This window comes from Plectropomus leopardus, chromosome 22 (assembly GCF_008729295.1).
Source record: "Plectropomus leopardus isolate mb chromosome 22, YSFRI_Pleo_2.0, whole genome shotgun sequence".
NCBI classification, from domain to species: Eukaryota; Metazoa; Chordata; class Actinopteri; order Perciformes; family Serranidae; genus Plectropomus; species Plectropomus leopardus.
Genome location: NC_056484.1, coordinates 20385817 through 20403659, shown reverse-complemented (window position 1 = coordinate 20403659; position 17843 = coordinate 20385817). Strand labels below are relative to the sequence as shown.

The window sequence follows — 17843 nt, the reverse complement described above, 5'->3', positions numbered from 1 at the left end:
AGGAAGTGGGAATCACCGCTACTTCATGGGTTATCTGTTCTTCCTGCTCTGCATGATCTGCTGGATGATGTACGGCTGCATTTCCTGTGAGTAGAAAAACCTCTCCCTCGTTTCACACCTCAGTCGGTTTCTTTCTCTGCTCACTCCTTTCTTCTCTTTTTCCCCCCTCAGACTGGAGAATTCACTGCGCCACCAGTTACGCCAAGGACGGTTTCTGGCTCTACCTGACCCAGATCGCCTCCTGCTCTCCCTGGATGTTCTGGATGTTCCTCAACAGCGTCTTCCACTTTATGTGGGTGGCTGTGCTCATCATGTGTCAGCTCTACCAGGTCTGAGTTTATTATTCGATTCAATACTTTTAAAGGCATATTGAAAAATCAAGATTTACTATCAAGCTGTACTGAAGCATAGATTGATTGACCCTGAACTTTACCTTAATGTTTGTGTTACTGTGTAGGATGCTGGCTAACCTCTTGGCTTTTCGCTCTCACAGATCGCAGCTCTGGGAATCACCACCAACGAGAGGATGAACGCTCGGAGATACAAGCACTTTAAAGTCACAGCCACGTCCATCGAAAGCCCCTTCAAGTAAGTGAGCTTTCTCATTCACTTCCTAAAGAGAGCTAAAGCTCATCATTGCGATGGGTTTCAGTAATAGGATTAAGGAATTGGTTCAAAGGTTTAAAAAAAAACCCCAAAAGCCATGTTTCCACCAATAGTTCCTGGGACATTTAGACTCAGGAAATACTTTTCATGGAACTAAAAGGCTCCTTCAGACCATTGTTGCCTGTGTTTTCTCTGTGGTCTCAAGACTTAGGTTTTATCCTAATGCACTGATATTTAGGCTACAGCTGCATATTATTGCTGCAGGTTGGGTGTAAAGAATTAGATGCATAGATGAAAAATTAAACTCAGAGCATCCGTCTTTGCAGTAAATCAGTAGAAAATAACGTTTTATATCTCTCATGTAATGGCTTTCTCACAGCAACGAAAGATTTCGCTTCTCTTTTCTGCATGATTGTTTGTGACCCATTTCGTCACACTGATGTCACTCACGCCTTTGTCTCTCTGTAGCCACGGCTGCATCAGAAACCTCATAGATTTCTTCGAGATCCGCTGCTGCGGTCTGATCCGGCCCGTGGCGGTGGACTGGACCACGCAGTACACAATAGAATACGACCAGACGTCTGGCTCGGGCTACCAGCTGGTGTAGAGCAGAAAGGGGACAAGGAAGAAGAAGAAGAAGAAAAAGAAGAGTGGCAGGGAGCAGGGGGGAGTTAAGCGTCACCCGGTGGAAGTGGAAGGATCCCCCTCCCCCCGCCCCCACCCCCCTGCCTGGCGTTCACATTGGAGCGATACTGTTCTCGGGAGCGCTTGCTTTTTTGGACCATCTCTCCCTCACCGATCAAAAGACTTTCAAAAAAAAAAATCAGCCAGGACTAGCATGCTGTTACGGGGCAACACCACACCCACACCCCCCCCTCCACCCTCACCACCACCTTTACTACTATTACTACTACTACTATTCTACATGAAACTCGTTTACTGTACCTCCACTGCTATCCCACCCCTCCACCTCCTCTCTTCTCCTGAGCCCTTTGGACGGTGCGTTGCTGCCAGGCACGAACGGAGAGGAGAGAGGCCGACGGACGAGAGGAATTTCAAAATAATAGTTTGTACCGGAGACGCTGCGGAGAAAGCAGCGCCTTAAAGTGGCAGTATCGCTCTTTCCCCTCCCTCCTTTATAACCTTATTTATGGTGTCCCTGTTGATGTGCCCTGTATGTACTTTTTTTGTTTTTGATTGGTTCAGGAGCTCTGCTGTTCCTGTATAATAACTGTGGTGGCTGAAGCTGAAGGAGTTTTTTTTATTTCAAACCATGATTTCTAATTATGACAGAGATAAGGGAATGTCTTTTTAAACTTTTTGATTTTGCACCGTGACGAATTTAGAGTCGAGCTGATGAGGACTTGCCAACATAGTTGAACTTATCAGAGGATTGCGTTTCAGGCAGAGCCGCTGGAGGAGTCCCGACGTCTCACCTGCGGACATAAAGCTGCAAGGTGAAATTTTTAGGAGATATCCAAGTCAAAGTAATAACCCGAGAAACAGTTAGCGTGCAGTTTTAGCGCAGGAGGAACAAGGACTCCTTCAGCGGCGACCACTGCAGACGCAACTGAAAATATCCTACAGACAATGTGATACAGGTATATTTATTTTAAAACTATTTATAGATAAAGTATGTTCTAGCTAGCACCATCATTTTTACATGTCACATCATTTTAGCTGAGTAGGTTTTTATGAGAAAATTATGAAACAAGTTTGACATGGAAGCCCGAGAACATAAAACTCTATTTAGAGAGGTACAGCGAGCGTATTTATTCACAGCAGAGTCTAAGAAAAAGGAGGCGACGGAAGGAGTTTACGAGAAAGGTTCATTCCATGTGTTTCTCTCAGAAAGCTGTATTTGTTTTGTGTCTGCCTACAACATTGCACTGATTTTTTGTTTAGTTGTTTTTTTGGCTGTTACTGAACACACGGGCCCAGCAGCGCCGTTCCACAACCGACGCTTCCATTGTTTACAGAGAGGAGGACGAAAAGGAGGGGCCTATCAGACATGGCCAGCTCCCATCACTTCCTGTCTGGACCCCCCCCCCCCCCCAGCAGTCAGCAGCAGCAGGATGGACTGAAGTGTAAAGAATGTGCACCTGTATATAAATATATTTCTCTGTATTTTTTTTTTCCCGTCAGTGTTAGTCGAAGGTGCTCCTGAATTTTTATTTTAATTTTTTAATTTTTTTTTTTTTTTTTTAATTATTGGAAATTTCTTCAACTGAAAGAAGAGGAAAATCAATACTCCAAGTGTATGACTGTAGCTTTTCGTGATGTCCGACACTGCTGTCTATAGGCATTTTAACCCCCTCAGTACCTTACGAAACTCCACTGCATGTACGATGCTTGGGACAGCTGGGCTCTCGCCGTGCCCCCCCCCCCCCCCCCCCCCGCCCCCCCCCAACATGGTGACAGCCCAGCAAGCCACGTTGTCTGTATATAGTGAATGTTAAGTATTTGCAAGTACTTTTCTGCTTTATGTTCATTTGTCTGTTCTTCTTTTTTCAATAGTTTCTTTCTCTCAAATCCAGTGTGTTTAGTGGATTCTTTCAGGTCGCCAGATTCTCCGTCGGGCCCTCCTGTGCAAGTGTGTAATATATTTGAATGTTCCATGCTTGTGGACTCTGTAGTCATCCTTTTTTTTTTTTAAACGTCATATATCGCTGGGTTTGTTATACCACTGGATGTACAAATTGTAAAGCAAAGACACTAGAGAACTAAGGCAGATGCCAAATTTTCTTTTTTTTGTTTTGTTTTCTAAAAAGCTGAAATGTGATCATGCAATAGTTTAAAGGATAGAGGGAGGTTATATTAAACGCCTCTGGGGAAACTTTTGGGCCTCATGTTTGCATCACCAGAAGGGGACAGTTATGTCATCATTCCACATCTTTCGCAAACCATCCACTGATGTCATTTCTGCCCCGCAAAGACGACACGGCGGCGACTCTTTTTGCTTTTAAAAGTCACCATTTCATATCATTAACTAACCACTTGTGTTCTAATAATGGCTTTTAAAGCGACAGGAGGTCAATGCTCTTTTTGTTTTTCTGGGGCAGCAGCTCATCCAGGACATGAGTTCAATCACTAGTTCTTCCAACATCCCGAAAAAGTCTCTGTTCTGACCCCCCCCCCCCTCTCTCTCACCCTCACCATGTGGGATCATAAAATAAAATTTAAAAAAAAAAAGTGAAAGCACATAATCATCTCCAGTGCCTCTCTGCCCACCTTCAGACATCACTGTATCTCCGCTTCAGATGTAAACATAATGGGCATGGTTCAGTTTTAATGGCTTTAATAATAAAATACAGTCAAATGTGAACTAGTGTTTGTTCATGGTTTTATTGGTATCAGGAGGTCCTACTTCAACATAAAAGAGAAAACACAAGAAAAAAGCTGATTCATGTTGGACAGAGAGACGTAGAAAAGGTGTGATTGTGTGAGCGGTCTGGTCGGTCTGTTACTGAGCGTGGACCAGAGCGCCGGCTCCTTGGCCATAACCAAAGCCTTTGGGCCCGAAGTTCTTGGCGTAACATGCTGCGAACGAAAAGAGAGGAAGTAATGAACATTAAGCTGCAGATTGTATCGATTCAAAACTGCATTCTTATATAACAAACAATGGAAAACCTGGAAAAGTCATGGAATTTCAGAATTACATTTTCCAGGCTTGGAAAAGTCATGGATTTACTAAAAAAGAGTTCTGAAAAAAATAATTAAATTATGTTGTATGTATTTAAATTGTTTCAGTAAAGGTCTCCAGGAGAGAGGAACATAGGTTTTAATGTGTCTGACTTTCATGGTAAAGTAAATGTCTAATCAGCCAGAATGGAAAGCACCTGTGTGTGAGTGTGTTTCCAGACACAGCTGTGTATCTCACATCTACATGTGATGTTTAAAAATAAGCTCCCTCCTCAGGCTGTGGTCAAACACTGAGGTGCAGGATTACAGACTTTTTTTTTATTCTCTGAAAACCTCTCCTTGTTTTAAACAAAATGTTTGGAGATATCTTCAGCATTCTGTTTGCAAATCTCAGCTCTGCTGACCACATGCTTCCTCAAAATGTTCATGATTAGAGTAACAATATCCAGCTGCTGCTCAGAGAGAGTCAGGATGTCTCATAACCGCTGACTGATAACAGCAGCAGCAGAGTCCGGCCTGTTTGGGATTCAGCCTGAGATGCAACATTCCTCCTCGTCAGTACAAGGTTTCATTATGACATCCAGCAAACATCCTTTCTGCTGACGTCTGTTTTTTTTTTGTGTGTTCATGTCTGTTTCTGTGTCTTGTGTTTAACTGAATAATCCCATCTGATTGTGCTGAAGAGGAGGGAGGACTCAGTGTGGAGGTCACGCTGCACATGTTTCTGCCCACTGAAGAACAGTGGACAGTAAGCAGCTCTGTTAGCTTGACAAGGCCAGCGGGATCCAGCAGAGCCAGCACACCAAATGGGAAATGCGTCATCTGGGACCATAGTAAGTACAACAGTCAGTCTATCCAGGTCTGTGTTTGCTGATATAATCATATCAACTGTCAGTTGTGACTTTGTTGCATAAAGCTGTGAAACCTTAAATCTGTGGAGCAAGAGTTTAAGGTTTCCTTGCAGGTTAGCATGCCAACATTTGCTAATTAGCAACTAATCACAAAGTACAGTTAAGGGGGATTGGGATGTCTTTGGTTTTGCAGGTAAAATAAGCAGAAAGCTGCAGGTACACAACAGTTGTACACTCTCCATGAGTAGGCAGGTTTCCATTAACCCTCAAATTGCGCAAATTGAAATTGTGAATATGAAATATGTTTGGTGGAAACACGTCAATTAAAAAAAAAAAACCTTTTATTGCAAAAAAGTTTTTACACTCACATGAGGTGATTCAATAAAGTCACATTTTGCAAAACTACAATGGAAACACTTTTCTGGCTTTTCTAACAGTTTTAACAGTATGGATGTAACAGTTTTGTATACACGGTGTATTTGAGAGTTAATGTAGGAGCTGAACTGGAAATTCAAAGACAAAAAAAACCAAACACAATCTTGCTCAACTTTATTCAGCAGCCACAATTATCAAAAAATGAAAAGTGCTTAAATGGGCCAAACAGTCCCTAAGGGTTAATGGATGTTTAAGTGGGTGAATGTGTTGCTGCTGGATCCTTCTGGATCAGATTCCTAATGTTGCTATCAGAGCGTTGCATGCTGGATTTATTCTATTCTTGCTCTGTGGATACATGTGTTGGCTAGCAGAAATGTGATTTCACCTTGTGTTATTCCAAAAAAGAAAGCTTAGTAATGACAGTAATCCATCAGGAATTCAACAGAAACCATCAGTTGTAATGCAGTACTAAAATGCTACACATATTTTTGTTTCATCTCACCTTTGCAGTAGATTTCTCCGTCTTTCTCAGTCTGAGTGGTCGACTCCAGGCTCTTACCACATTTTGCACAGCGGAAGCAGTTCTTATGCCATGGCTATGAAGAGAAAGAGGGATTTTTTTAAACCTAAAGTGGGAACTACTTCTATGCAAAATCTACCTTAATTTGTCGGACAAAAACTAGAACTAGTGCCTCGCAGTTGTATGCCTCTGCGGACCAGTCAAGTTGCAGTTACAGTTTACATCCATGTCTGTGAAAACACAGAAGTCCCCCCCTGCAGCACAGATCTATACAATCAGCCCAGTTTCAGGGTCAAGATTAGTGTCACCTGTTCAGTATCAGACCAAATGTCTCCCCTACTGTTCCTGAGAAACCATGTTGAGTAATGGCCAAAAGAGTGTTTTTGCAGAACATCATGATGTCACAGTGAAGCTGACCTTTGACCTTTTGGATATAAATTGACAGCACTTCATCATTAGATAGTATAGGACATTTGTATGAAATTTTATCATAATTAGCATTTAAATTCTTGAGTTATGGCCAAAATCATATTTTGTGAGGTCACAGTGACATTTGACCACCAAATTCAAAACAGTCCAAGTGGACCTTTGTGCCAAATTAGAAGAAATTTCCTAAAGGTGTTCTGGAGATATTGTGTTCACAAGAATGCCCCATATGGGTCACGGTGACCACCAAATTCTCAACAGTTTATCCGTGACTCAAAATGGATGTTTGTGCCAAATTTTGAAGTGATTGCCTCAAGGTGGTTGTGAGCATTAATGACAATGAGACTGATGCAAGGTCACCTAGACCTTCACCTTAGACCTCAAAATTCTTATCGGTTCACTGATCCATGTGGACGTTTGTGCCTAATTTAAAAAAAAAAACAAAATCGTCAAGGTTCTTACTGCATACACAAGAATGAGACAGACAAGGTCACGGTGACTTTTAACTTTGATCTATGACTACCAAAATCTAAATGCTACATGGTTGACTCAAAGTAAGGTTTGTGCCAAATTTAGAAAATTCCCTTATGGCGTTCTCGAGATATTGGGTTCACCAGAATGGGATGGACAACCTTTAGAGGCATAAAAATGACTGTTTGCTGATATTAACAGATAATATAACAGATGTTTCTTGTAGCTTATGTCGTCATTTCCTTCATCAGATCCCATCAAAGCAGCTCCCACAGCCTGCGGGCTTTTTCAATGTCTTCATTACTCAGAAAATTACAAATCATGCTTAAAACCAGTGTGTAGAGCCTGATAGATTTCCTCCCATTAGGAAACACATTAACAGCTCTCCGCCCGATGATATCACCCGCTATAAAACAGCTCATGATGTGTGAATCTGCATGTGATTGGGGTCAGGAGACGCTTCACTCCCACTTTCAGAGGAAACAGAAGACAAATCTTTGCTCCTCTGTGGACAAGTTCTCATCCGAACAACTTGTCAGAAAAACACATCCTGCTGATACGTCTCCAGAGTGTGACTTCATCTACTGTAAATCTATGTCGCTAACATCTGCCGCAACCCTAAAGTCCGACAGCCTCGCACGATTAACACCAGCTGTTAGGAAGCTCCAAACTCTACAGAATGGCTTCGGTAAGAAAAACAGGATCAGTGTTCTCTCATTAGGAGAAACCTCCTGCGTGTGGTTGAGCACTTAAAAAACCATGTGCGTTCAATCCAGTCAAACAAGTTTTACCCTCGTAGGTTGTGATGTTAGAATGCGGTCATTTGAAGTTGAAGGAGCTGCTCGGGTTAGAGGTTTCATTTCTGCTGGAGGCTGTTCATGCTAAAACTGTATTTAATGATTGTTCTGAAAGCTGAATACACACCACACATTTGAGAGGTCAATATAACCCTGTAAAGTTCACACTGCAGCTGTAATTCTGTGAAACACAGGGAGATTTGTCATTAGCGTGAATAAGAAATACTAGAGCAGGGTTGCAGAAGCACATTCCTAAAGTCTGTGGTATGAGATCAGATTTCCAGGCACAGCCAAGTCATCATTTTCACAACTTGGCTCTGACAGTAAAATGGCTTATATCTTGGCAGATGCCTCAATTTATAAGCCTGATGATGCATATTGAATTCAAAGTGTGTTTCACTCTGCAGACACATCTTTTTGTCGTAATTATCAGTTAGATATATAGATAAACAGTAGTGGAAGAAATGTGCAGTTCCTTTACTTAAGTACAAGTACTAATACCACACTGTGAAAATACTCTGTTACAAGTTAAAAGTCCTGCACTGAAAATGATCTTTTAGTAAAAGTAAGTATAATACAGAAAATGTAAGTCAGTAAATATAATATGAAAAATGATAGTTTCCTTAAAATATTCAAAGTAAAAGTACCCAATGCAAAAAAAATTATTATAATTTAAAAAAAAAGACTTAAATGTTGACAATAATGTAGAATAGAAAATAGTTGACAATTCATTTTCTATTAAATGGCTAATTGATTAATCAACTTATCATTTCAGCTGTACTCGTGTAAACTTTTTGGTAATTTTATTTATAACAAAACATCATATTTTATAAACTTTTCTCATGTTGTTTTTTGCAAATATCTTTATTTGTAAAGTAACTAAAGCTGTCAGATAAATTTAGTGACATAGAAAGTACCTCAAATTTGTACTTTCTATGTCAGTACTTGAACAAATGTACTTAGTGACATTCCACCACTGCAGATAAATCATGATCCCTGTTTGTGTAACGCTGAAATGGTAATGACCATTTTCTTAACTGTCAAATTATTCATTAACAATTTTGATACTCGATTTTTATTGCTTAAATCTTTATTAAATAACAAAACTAAGAGAGAGACAAGTGCTAAACAGTGTTTCGGACAGAGGGTGAATACAGGTGTTCCTGCACAGACTGTATGAGGAAAATAAAGTGTTTTTGACCATTAAAGCATGTAAAAATGTTCTCATAGAAACCTTAAATACAAGTATGAACCTGAAAATGAACATGATAGTGGCTTTTTCAGTAAGTGAGTTAAATTCGTCCTTCTTACAGTGGTAAATATCTTCAGGTTTTGGATAAAGTGGTCAGATTAAACATGCAGTATGACACCTTGTGTCTATGGTGTAAATGCAAGGAGACGCTTTAGATGAAACTCTCACCTTGCCTGCCCCCATGACCTTCTCAGCCGCGTACACCGAGTCTCCACACCGGGAACATTTCTCTGAACCGCCAAACTTCTGGGCATATTTGGAGGGGTTTGGGTTGGTGGTCGGTTTGTGAGTGTGTGTCCTGGTGGGGAAAAAACACATAAAGCACATGGCATATTATTTTCAGAAATTACCATCTTTTAGTATAGGTAAAATCTCAATAAGACTTGTCATGAGTGTAATAGAAAATCTTTGTTTAAAACTTCGTAAAAATTGATTTTGTAATGAAACTGAAACTTTTTTTGCACCCAAACCTCCTCTTCTCTTGAAAAAACATTTACTCATTTACTAAAGGTGACCCAAACATAGCCCAAAACATTAACATCTGCAATAATAAATACCTTGGTTGTGGATCAGTTAAACATTCATTCTTAAATCTATTCATATCTGTCAAGACAACTTTATAAATGCCTACAATAACATTTTAATAGACAAAAAGACTAGAAATAAACCTGGCAGACCCTTCTCCTCTATTAACTCTCTCTCTGTCCTCAGCCAGTGGTGGGAGGGAGAGCAGGGTGCCCTGGGGGCCCTGCAGCGGAGCTTATCGAAGGGTGACTGCCAGCCCCAGTGGCCCTTGAATGAAGCCCTTTGTGGCAGAGGACAGAGAGAGGGGGTGGGAGGCCGGATCCTGCTGGGTTACGTAATAACTTCTTTCATAACAGTTGTCACCTGACGTCTGAGGCAGGAGTAAACATTCAGGATAAGTGTGTGTGGGTTTGTGTTTTCCTGTTTGTTTTTATGTCGTTTACACATCATGGCCTTTTTTAATCAACTGCAGATCTGAGTGCAGAAATCACCTGAGGATGGGGTTCACAAGTGTTCTTATGTCACCAATCCCAGCACAGGAGTGATCAGGTGTTGTCTTTAAATATCCCTAATATATTCTCAGTTAAGAGGCCTGGCTTTGAGACGTAGCTTTACGACATAGAGAGGAGTAATAGGGCCAAGACAAGAAACATCTTCGAGCTAGAAATGGAGACACTGATGTCCCCACAAGAATGAGACAGACGGACAACCTGAGAACCTAATGCGTCCAGCCACGGCTGTTGTCATGGAGGAATTAAAAAGTTTCAGATGGGAACCATGGAGCCGGGAACCAGTGGTGTTCTGGCTTTGGTCAGCATGAAGCCAGCCCCATAGAGCCAGCCCCATAGAGCCAGCCCCACAGAGCCAGCCCCACAGAGCCAGCCCCACAGAGCCAGCCCCACAGAGCCAGCCAACAGCCAGCTGTGATAGAGAGCCCGCAGCGATGTAGGCCTTTTTTCAAAATAGATTTTTTTTCACAGGATATACATTTTTTAAGTGACTAAAATGTGTCTGGATAATACTTGAATGCCAGTCACAATATTATCTAATATCAATTTGCTGACTCAGCCATATTTACTATGCTGCACGACCACCAGTCCACGTAGATTCATATTTGCATACATGAGTTGAGACCTGATTTGATATTCGCCTCCGCTCACATCAGTGTTGATAAATGCAGAGCTTTGCGCAGAAATGATCATAGTTCCAGTTTTCTGTTGTAAGTTCATTTTGTAAATGTGGGTCCACGTGTATGAGGATACAGAGGCTAACATTCTATTCAGATCTCAGAAGTGGAAGTCATTTTGCAGTATGAGCGCCCAGAAGACAATGAATCCGACCGATTAGATGATGTATTAAACTTCTTAGATCATTACTCAGAATTTCAAACGCCAGCTTTGACTTTTCTTTACTTGGATCTGCAACGTTCACCAAAGCAGCTGTGATCTGCTGCACCCAAGCTGGATTTGATAAAAAGGCAGACTATATGCCAATATTCCCATCGAGGTGTCTTTACTCTCTCAAAAATAGTGTGGTTCAGGCAGTAAGAAACAGAAAGGGATGAGGGGTAGAGCAGGAGCAACGGTTTCATAGACAATTTCGACCTTGCCTTGTTTAAGAATAAAAAATCTTAATTACTGTACAATCTCTTTTATAACTCGACCACCCAGTAGTAGCTCTTACAGCTATTTACCCACTCACTGAGCAATTTCCACTCGCTCACGTTCATGCTGTTTACTGGTTAAGTTAGAAAGCTGCTATAACAAGTCAAGAGCAATAGGGGCAATAAGATCCTTTTTTCAGGCATTTTATCCATGTCTGTAGTTGGCATTCATGGTTTTATGTGAAGTACCTTTTCTTTAGTGTATATCTCTATTTCTATAAGTTTGGCACAGTAAATGCATGTTGTTTGTGGACAAGAGCACTGTCAGAGTCAGCAGCCACAACCGATAAACATCATTACACACAGTGTGCCGCTCAACTCACTGACCTTGTCAACCTCTTGGCAAGCTCTTGCCCAATTATGTCTGATGAATGATCCTTTATTCGGACATTTCAAGATGTCATTTGTTTTAGATTGAATCTATAAAATTGCAAAACAGGGTTAAATTTAAAAATGCCATAATTACAGGCAGCACTGTGGGGCTTTTACCGTAAAATTGTATCCAAATTTGGACATCTTAAATAGCTTTTTGTAATCCCACCAGATGGAGAGACAGCAGAGCAGGAGTGGATGACAACACAGCTCTGATGGTGCAGAGCAAGCAACAAACAGCACAATAAAACTGCGAGCAACAGCATACACAGTAATGATAGATTGCATGACTGCATACTACCCAATGCCGTGTAACACCATTTAAAACATATGACTTGTAACCACATGGTATAATTTAGCAAATAACTTTGGTTCCATTTTAGCTGAAATAATCATCTTGATCTTATCATAATCAGCAGCCCAGCTTACTCTTCGTGTTTGATTCCCAGCCGCTCTCCTCTGTCCATGTTGAGCGCGCCCGCTCCCTGGCCGTATCCGTAGCCTTTGGGGCCGTACTTCTTCCCGTAGCATGACTTGCAGTAGATCTCCTGACCGTGACTGGCAAGTGTGGTGCTGTCTAAGCCCTTCCTGCAGACCACTGAGGACACAGAGAGAGACAGTTACATCATGTGGAATGGTATCATTGTGCACCTGACAAAGAAATACAACATAGTCATGTGATCAGGGTGTGGTTAAAATGCTCTGTAAAGTCTTGGTTTTAGGCAGAAATGTAACAATGCTGTAAAATTAATATTTATATAGGAAAATCTAAATTAAAGTGTGATTGCTGCTGAAAATTTTGAAATACATGCAATACTGAAATAAGTTGAAGTGGCACTAAAACTTACAGGGCTGATGTTTCAGCTTATGTGTAAGAACTGAATGGAGTGGAAGTGTCTGTTAAGATTTAAGAAGATTCAATTGAATGTCACGAAATAAAAAAGGTTGAAATGTCAGCTGAAGTGTGAGCTAAAATAGGTCAGTTAAAGTGGAAACCTTGAAAGAAACTAGTACCAGTTTAAGTGAAGAAAAATGAAAGATGTCTGTTTAAGTGGTAGCACTGAAAGTAGTTGAAGCAAAATGTGTATGGACAGTGGAACTTGTGGGATCTTCAGGTTACAAGTATTCACATTTGAACATTTAATATCCATTCTTATCCAGATTTTCATCCTAACTAGTTTTGTCTGATGTCAATATGGGATTCTTCTGTTTGAAACTCTTCAGTAGCTGTTGGAGAATTCAGTTTTTGGCAGGTTTGTGCATAGTAAAGAATGTATTGTTTAAAGGAAAAAAGCACTTCAGTGGCTAAGAACTGCACACTGACTGTTGGGATTATCTGAATTCTTCTCACACTGTGAAGGTTTGCTTCTGGTTTAAGATTTCACACAACTGCCTGAAAAAATGTCTCCACTCATGTCTCTCTGATCTTGTAATGCTTTCAAAATGAAAGCTTTGCCAGCATGTTAGACGATTTCTCTATATCCTATCAAGTCGCTTCTGAATCCTCATATTTTCTTTAGCATCTATGTTGCAATTGTTACGGTTTCTCAGAGTTTTTATCACGAGTATTTGAAGTTCCTCTGCACTACAGTGAGCGCATTCATCTTCATGCACTGTTGCTGGTACAGAATATAAGCATATCTAAAAGAAAGCCCCAGTAAGTGTGTGAAAGTGTCACATGAGACTCTGTTTGCAAATATGTGACATTTCTGTCAGTATATAGCTGTCTTTCATACACAGAAATGAAAAGTGTTAAATGTCAAAAAATGTCAAACAGAGAAACTGGAGGAAAGAGCATCTAAGAGCCAAGGACACCATGTCCCCCCTGCTCATCATCTCCTCCGTGGGAGAGTCAAACAAAGCCGCCTTTGTATGAGAGCCGCTGGAAAAAATAAACTCATCTTTTGTGGCTCAGATTGCACTGGTCGTCTCTTGATAGTAGCGAAATGAAAGTGTTTGCATAATGCCGGCCTCTGTGCGAGCTCTTTGCTGGAACATCCTCACTGACATTTCAAGGACGGTTCAGGAGCAGGACAAGCCGCCCACCCGTCCAACAAACTGATCATAATGCGGCGTGAAATCAACAACTGATGACCAGTGAGGGGAATGTCAGGGTGAGCTCCCTTTGATGAGCTGGGGTGAGGTGAAACTGAGTTTACCAGTCCGTCTCCTGATCTTTCATAGATCTCTGCGGTTTGAACCGAGGACATAATAACAGCTTAAACAGTCAAACAGCTTTTCTTAAAAAAAAAAAAAAAATGAAATGCATGTTGATGTTATATCTAAACATGCAAAAACACTAATAGGTCCTTTGATTTTGATAATAGTCCCGGTGTTACAGCTGTACTTACTGCAAAGAAAACAGCATTTGTGGAAACACTTCCCGTCACACTGCACCTCCTCAGCGTGGTAAACTGTTCCACGGCATGCTGCACACTTGTTGCCTCCTCCCCAGTTTGGCATCGTGTGTGTTTCTAAGAAGAAAGACAGAGATGATAAGAGAGACTGAAGCATCTGAGGCAGGGTAACTTTGTGTCTTTCTATTCTTATTCACAAAGGAATGTTCAGAGTGAAACTGTCACCATAACCATATTACCTGATTAGTTACTGAGGGTAAATGTTTTGCACAAATGCACAAACTGTAGTTTCTGATTGAGAGAAGCATGTCACTTGTTCCAGTGGTGGTCAGATAGGGAAATTCATGTTTCAATGTGGCCACTGTAGTTAGAAGCTCCTACGTGTTAAGCAGCATTGGAAAAACACCATCTTTTTAACCACGGAACTACTATATTCACTGTTTTTATCAATTTAAACCACCATGTGCGTTTATTTTTTAGACTTCTGATTATGACTCAGCTCCTGGTAACAATCTCCTAAACGTCTGGATCTAAAGTTATCCGAGAAAATAGGTGAGCACAGACAAGCAGGTGGCGCACCAGCAGCCCATCTTTGACATGCCAAACAGCATAAGACAAATACTGATTTCAACATAAAACTGCTTGATTCAGAGTTTCCAACAATTTAAATCACCAGGTCCATTTGTTTTGGAGAGAAAAAGACCTCTGCCTATAATTTAGCTCCCAGTTAAAACCTCTTAAACGTCTGGATCTTAAGTTATTGGAGAAAAAAGATGAACACAGATTACAAGGTGATAGGCTAGCTACCGGTTTCCAACATGCCAAACTACATAGGAGAAACACAGGTTTTAACATGAAACTGCTGAATTCAGTATTTTTACCGGTTTAAATCATCAGGTTCATTTGTTTTGGAAAGGAAGAGACCTCTACTTACAAGTCGGCTCCCGGTTAAAACCTCCTTAACATATGGATCTGAAGTAATTGTAGAAAAGATAAGAGCACAGATTACCAGGTGCTAGGCTGGCAGCCTGTTTTTCGACATGCCAGCCACGTAGTAAAAACACTCATTTGTAACGTGAACTGCTTCATTCAGTGTATTTACTGGCTCTAATCAGGAGGAAGAGACCTCTGCTGATAATTTGGCTTCCGGTAAAAACCTCCTGATCAATGAACATTGAAGGAATTTTAACCAGGAGAAGCTTCAGCTGGTTGTAATCTGCAATCCTCGCCGCTATATACCACTAAATACCCCTGAATCTTATTCTCTAGACCTTTAAGGCACACAGTTGCTTGTTCAATTGTGGTAACCACATCTCCCTCTGAGAACCTGTATTGCTGCATTTCTAATGTTTCATATGGCTATATTAAAAACAACTGCTCCAGGCCACCCCTGCCAACCTGGAAAAAAAGACAATGCAAAGAGGTGGGCCTAAACAACAGGGCAGTCTAATACCCAAAGGAATGTTTCGGGGGGCCGTTCCTTAGGTCTTTTGTTTTCTGATGGGGCATGAATGCAGGATACAAACAGCAAAGGAGTGTGAAGTAAACACTGTTGTTACCACACAGAGCCCACATGATGCACCCAGTCACTCCCTGACTCACATGTGCATTTGTCTAATTACAGATTCACTCCCCTTTAAAAACATGTCAAGAAGGCGTCAATAAGGTTTCATAAGGGACAAATTTAACATTTTAAGACTCTCTTCGTCAAAGCAAGTCTGCTGTGATATCATACTTGGGAGACTAAAAGTAAAAACACTGTTATTTTTAAATTAATTGAAAAGAAAACATAAAGCAAAGGAAACTATTAATCTTGTCAGTTGCTAAATCCTCCTCCCAGTTGGATTAGAGACTGTCGAGCAGGCCCGAGCATGACGGGATCAAAAGACCACAAACATTACCTTTCAAGTTCCCTCAGGGGTTGGGTGTGATGAGAAGGTCGGTGTTGGAGTGTACAGACCAACAAGTGGGCTGATCTGCTAGAAACAGCAGTCAAAGGTTCAGAGTTCAGCAGTAATAGCTGTTCAGCGTCATTAAATTTGGCAAATTTCATTGAGCATTCAGTGTTTGTACCCAGAAAAGAATCCGAACCAGCTCTGAGATCATTGCTGGGCATTAAAATGTTCCACTGAACCAAGACTAATGAAATGTTATTATTGCTGAACTCTGAACTGAAGCATAGGTGATGAAGCGAAACTTTCAGAAAATCTGGATTACGTTACTGCCATTAAACAAACTTAAATTAGATTTCTAATTAAAGTCTTTTTTTTTTTTCTGGCACATTTTACATAATTTTCAGAATACTACTAAAAACACATTGTAACTTCTATGACCTTTGAAACCATCTTGAAACCAATAATAGCAGCTGGACTAAGTGTTTCCCATACTTTAAAAAGTCAAATTTTCTTGTCTTTTTTCATATAAAACAGTTATAAGTGCTATATAAATAACGTAAAAGTATTTTATATATAGACATATATAGAGAAACTGTCCCTTTACACAAGCTGCAGGGATTCCCATAAATTTGTGATGTCCCAACAATAGGCTACAAAATTGAAAAGAAGTTTCAAACTTAAACATAAACTTTCTACATGGATCCCTTTGTATTTTCTCTTAAAATGTTTTTCACTGTATGTGAAAAACAGAGCATTTCAGAGAGAGGGTAATCACAGGTATTTTAAGGCAAACCGTAAGAGAAAAATAATGTGTTTTCTGAAAATTAAAGCATATAAACATGTTCTGGTAGAAACCCCAAATTATAAATGAATCTGAAAATGGGATATGGGACCTTTAGTGTACATTTCAACACACTATTATATAAAATCACAAACAAAAAAACAACACAACCAACAACCACAAAGCAGCGTTAACCTATTATTACTGACGTAATATAGCAATGGAAATAAAATTTTATTGAGGCGAACATGAATCTCTTTTGAATCTCTTAAAAAAAATCTCATTTATTGTTTTGTTTTGTTTTAGCTAGCTTGTATATTATAGTTTGCATATGTTATATATTTGTTATTTTATGCCATATATGTTTGTTTGACTGATTTTTGCCATATTTGATTGATATGTGCTGCTATTCTGTTTACTCAAGTTGTAAATTATTGTCATAATAATAATAATAATGATAATAATAGGCTAGCTTTTTTCCCCCCTGACTTTACCAGTTTATTTCTTAGTTACCATTACTGTTTAACATGTTAGCCTATTTATTTTCTGAGTTTTTAACTGGTATATTTTTAACTGCTATAAATGCCAAAAATAAAAGTTTATCCAAATTATTAAAGTGACTAAGACAATTAGTTAACGTTAGGCATTGCAAAAGTGAAAAAAATCATAAAACGCAATAAATTACGTAAAAAGTGCTCTAAAATTGACGTCAGTTACGTTATACAACGTTATGTTATAAGAAACACTAACTTGCTCTCCAACTAACAAATTAAATACGTTAAGTGACGTTACATATAAAAGTCTATTGCATTGATTTTTTAGCAAAAATGTGTTTAAAAAGGGAGTTACCTCAACGTAGATTTGTTCAAAAAGCAGGTGAAGTGTGGATGCAGACCTGGCTTTTGTCCAGCTGTGTTCACGGTGTATCCAGACAGTTTTGTCGCTCCTCAGCTGCGGACTTTACTACACTGACTGCTCAGCGCAACATACTCCACATATTTACTGCCCAGAGGAGGGAGGACTGTCAGGGGGCGTGAACTCAACACTGCTGCCTTCAGGTGCTGTCAGAAATTATGAATGACGTTAAACGGAGGAGCATGAATCATTGCTGCGCTCACATACTCATGGGAAAATAAGGATGTGTATGTAAAAATACCGCAGTCGACCACAGTACTTTTGGACAGCCAAAATAAACTAATTCAATTAACTATAATTAACTTATCTGATAATAACTGATTTAATTTCATCTTTTAAACTATGTTTAAAACTGACTAATAAATCTACCTTCTACATGAAAGCTTGTCAAATTA

The 17843-nt window shown here is 40.0% G+C and overlaps 2 protein-coding genes across 4 annotated transcripts in view; one reads left to right on the top strand and one right to left on the bottom strand.

Moving 5' to 3' along the window:
• zdhhc17 (zinc finger DHHC-type palmitoyltransferase 17) overlaps positions 1-2497 on the top strand; it is a 35591-nt gene extending 33094 nt beyond the window's left edge. Inside the window, exons 14-17 of the mRNA XM_042511055.1 lie at positions 3-86; positions 172-329; positions 494-588; positions 1075-2497. Coding sequence (XP_042366989.1) covers positions 3-86; positions 172-329; positions 494-588; positions 1075-1213 — 476 coding nt within the window. The 3' untranslated portion in view covers positions 1214-2497. The remainder of the gene's footprint in view (positions 1-2; positions 87-171; positions 330-493; positions 589-1074) is intronic.
• A 1435-nt stretch (positions 2498-3932) lies between these two features.
• On the bottom strand, positions 3933-17500 carry csrp2 (cysteine and glycine-rich protein 2). 3 transcript variants are annotated; one of them, XM_042511057.1, is made up of 7 exons: positions 17383-17500; positions 15759-15836; positions 13852-13974; positions 11930-12098; positions 9109-9238; positions 5977-6070; positions 3933-4146 (listed from the first exon to the last, which is right to left on the bottom strand). In XM_042511057.1, exons 3-7 carry the CDS (start codon positions 13961-13963, stop codon positions 4070-4072), a joined length of 582 nt encoding a protein of 193 aa, XP_042366991.1. In that variant the 5' UTR covers positions 13964-13974; positions 15759-15836; positions 17383-17500; the 3' UTR covers positions 3933-4069. The 3 variants fall into 3 exon arrangements, with proteins under 3 accessions (XP_042366991.1, XP_042366992.1, XP_042366990.1); XM_042511058.1 differs by having other exon boundaries at positions 15759-15833; XM_042511056.1 differs by lacking the exon at positions 15759-15836.
• Positions 17501-17843: the final 343 nt, after the last annotated feature.

Coding starts and splice junctions, on each gene's coding strand:
- csrp2 (XM_042511057.1), bottom strand. CDS start 13,963: ATGCCAAACTGGGGAGGAGGCAACAAGTGTGCAGCATGCCGTGGAACA. Junction 12,099..13,851: donor CAAATGCTGTTTTCTTTGCA/GTAAGTACAGCT, acceptor CTGTGTCCTCAG/TGGTCTGCAGGAAGGGCTTA. Junction 4,147..5,976: donor CGGAGAAATCTACTGCAAAG/GTGAGATGAAAC, acceptor TTTCGTTCGCAG/CATGTTACGCCAAGAACTTC.